General features: G+C 54.6%; 1 protein-coding gene across 1 annotated transcript in view; it reads right to left on the bottom strand.

Moving 5' to 3' along the window:
• LOC103079090 (dachshund homolog 1-like) overlaps window positions 1–1,097 on the bottom strand; it is a gene marked incomplete at its 3' end in the record, with an annotated part of 3,142 nt that extends 2,045 nt beyond the window's left edge. Inside the window, exons 1-2 of the mRNA XM_007469939.1 lie at window positions 824–1,097; window positions 207–783 (exon numbers count right to left, since the gene is read on the bottom strand). Of these exons, the coding sequence (XP_007470001.1) occupies window positions 207–783; window positions 824–1,097 (851 nt within the window). The remainder of the gene's footprint in view (window positions 1–206; window positions 784–823) is intronic.
• Between the last annotated feature and the right edge of the window lie 1,760 nt (window positions 1,098–2,857).

Below are 2,857 nucleotides of genomic sequence, written 5' to 3'. Positions count from 1 at the left end.
GCGGTCTGGGCAGGGTGAGGTGCCAACTTCGCCGAGGGTCGGGAGCGGCCGGTGAGCCCCGAGGAAAGAGAGGAGAGGGCCGCGCTCGGCGGAGCGCGCGGCTCGCGGGCGCGCGGAGCGAGCGGCGCCCTGAAGGGAACGAGGGAAGGGCGAGGAGACCGGTGGGAAGGGAACACGGGCGGCGGAGGCTGACCCCCGCTCTTTACCTTGCGTTGGTGCAGTCATTGTAGAGGGTCTCGAAGTCCTTCCTGGAGATGAGTTTGCAGCGGTTCACTCCGGGCTGTATGGCGCCCAGTCCCCTCAGGATGCGAACCTGTTCCACATTGCACACCACGGGCGTGATCTCCAGCCGCTTCAGCTTGGTGTAGACGGTGTGCAAGCCCCCCACCAAGTGCTTCAGGAACAGGTCGAAAGCCTGGGGCAGGCAGATCAGCTCGCAGCCCTCCACCGTGAAGGAAGCCACTTTGGCCCCCCTCAGATCCACCATTTTGCACTCATTATTCTGGGGGGTGTTTTCCACTGGGGACGGGGTCGAGTACACGGGTTTCCCGGGGAGGGGCCCGCAGCTGCTGCTACTGCTGCTGCTGCTGCTGCTGCTGCTACTGCTGCTGCTGCTGCTGCTGCTACTGCTGCTGCTGCTGCTGCCCGCACTCGCGTTGATGGGGGTGCTGGAGGCGCCGCCGCCGCCGCCGCCGCCGCCGCTGGCGGTCGCCAGGCTGGGGTTGGGGTTGCAGTTGCTGCCGCCGCCGCCGCCGCCTCCGTTGCCCGCGCTGCCGCCGCCTCCTCCGCTGCCGCCGCCGGTGGAAGTGACTGTGGCCGCCGCCGCCGCCGCCTCCGTTGCCCGCGCTGCCGCCGCCTCCTCCGCTGCCGCCGCCGGTGGAAGTGACTGTGGCCGCCGCCGCCGCCGCCACCGAAGCGATGGGCTCCGGCCGGAACAGAGTTGGCCCTGAGGACGCCGGGGGCCCGATGGACGGAGCCGGAGACGAGGTCGCCGAGGAGGTGGAGGTGGTGGTGCCGGAGGAGGAAGCAGACGTGGAGATCGGGGGCTGAGTGGGGACCAGCTGGGTCGGAGGGATCAAAGCCGCCGGCACTGCCATGGTCACATATAAGGGGAAACAGAAGGAGAAGCGAGGGAAAAAGTTGCCACACACCCCGGGGAGGGCAAGGGGAAAAAGGGGGGCGGGGGGGAGAAGGAGCTAGGGGGCCACAACAACAACTCTGAGAGAGAACGACAAGGAGAAAGGGAGAGAAGGGGGGAAAAAGGAGGTGAGGATAAGAAAGAGCGAGCGCAGGAGGGGCGAGCGCGAGAGGCGCTCTAGAGAGAAACGCACAAAAGTGTCCCGCAAGTCGAAATGAGACTCCTCTCCGGGGGCTGGGATCGGGGGCTGGTTTGGAGTGGGGGGGCGGGGAGGGTCGGCTGTTGTTGTGTGGGTCCCGCTCTAGCACAAAGTTAAGGATGAAGGTGAAAAGGAGGAGGTTTGAAGGACTTGGGTTCTCCCTGGCAAGTACATTGATCAAAGATTGAGCGGGGAATGACAGAGAGAAAATGAGCTGAAAAGTGCAGGCTGCCGGCTGGACGAGTTGTTGTTGTCACACGGTGCAGAGGGGAGGAGCTCCGGAAACTTGAAATACCCTTTGAAGCCGCAAAAACCTCACTCACTAGTATTAACCCAAATTATCCAACCAGGAACTCGGAGCAGACTCCGAGAGCGCGAGACCCAGGGAAAGCGAGGGAGCGAGAAAAGGAGGAGGGGAGGGGGAGGATAAGTAAGAAACTATGGGAGGGACGGAGAGGAAAAGCCCGGACACAGAAGTGGAGATCGGAAAGAGGGATCATCTACTTCTTTCTCTTCTACTACCGTTAGACTGCATGTCTTAATATTCCATTTCGTCCGCGAAGACTCGTAATTTTTTCCAAAACCTTCTGAGCAATCGTCTGCCAATTTAAAGAGGAGCCAGAGCCCTCCGAGCTCTCCTTCAAGGATTTAGGATGTATCTCCGCTAGTTTTTTGAAATGAGATATAAATGAAAACACATCTTCTCCCTTCATGATAATTAAATTATTCTGAGGAAAATCCATGTGGAAGCAAAGCGCATGTTTTCTGCATCTGATTATTTTATCTGTCGGTTCAATTATTTATTTGTTTAAAGACAGTGAAAAATTCCAGGAGAGTTTTCAAGTTGTGGGAAAAAAGTCAGTCTGAAATCGCTTAAGAATCATGGAATGCTCTGCATTCAATCCCTCATTTCCTAATAGATTGTGGAAAGAAAGAAATGCTTGCCATGATGTGGATGGTTGAGAATAACTTCACTTTCGCCCCAAAGGCAGGTCAGAAATGCCAATCATACCGAGAGAATTCGAAGAGATAAGGCACCCTCGAAGATTTAAAAAGTGGGGGGGGAAACAACACACTAATTTTTCTTACCTAGCACTCTATAATTAATTCACCTGTCTTGCACAGACGCCAACCATCCTCTTATCGTTTAAAACCCAAGGCTAGTTGCTAATGTGTTAGGTGAGTAACTATATGTGTGTGTGTATATATACACACACAACCTACACACACATATATTGTATTTTAAAAGTATCACTGTATTTTGGGAAAGTCCTCAGTTTGTAGAAATATGTTTTGTAAATAATGAAAAGAACAAAAACAAAGCTCGCTAGTTGACTTGTAAAGGCAGAAAGGGAGGCTATGCTTAAAAACACTAGGCTGAGTTTAGACTCTCTTCCTCTTTGCCTTCCTCTCTGCTTTTCTTCCCTTTTCTAACTTGTTGCATGAAAGTACTATTTATTCAAGGATTTTTGACCAACCTGTGATTTGAGCATAGGTCAAGTCTGTTCTCTGTTTATATC

The sequence above is a fragment of the Lipotes vexillifer genome, unplaced genomic scaffold, assembly GCF_000442215.2.
Source record: "Lipotes vexillifer unplaced genomic scaffold, Lipotes_vexillifer_v1.1 scaffold2020, whole genome shotgun sequence".
NCBI classification, from domain to species: Eukaryota; Metazoa; Chordata; class Mammalia; order Artiodactyla; family Lipotidae; genus Lipotes; species Lipotes vexillifer.
This window is presented reverse-complemented; position numbering and strand designations above follow the sequence as displayed.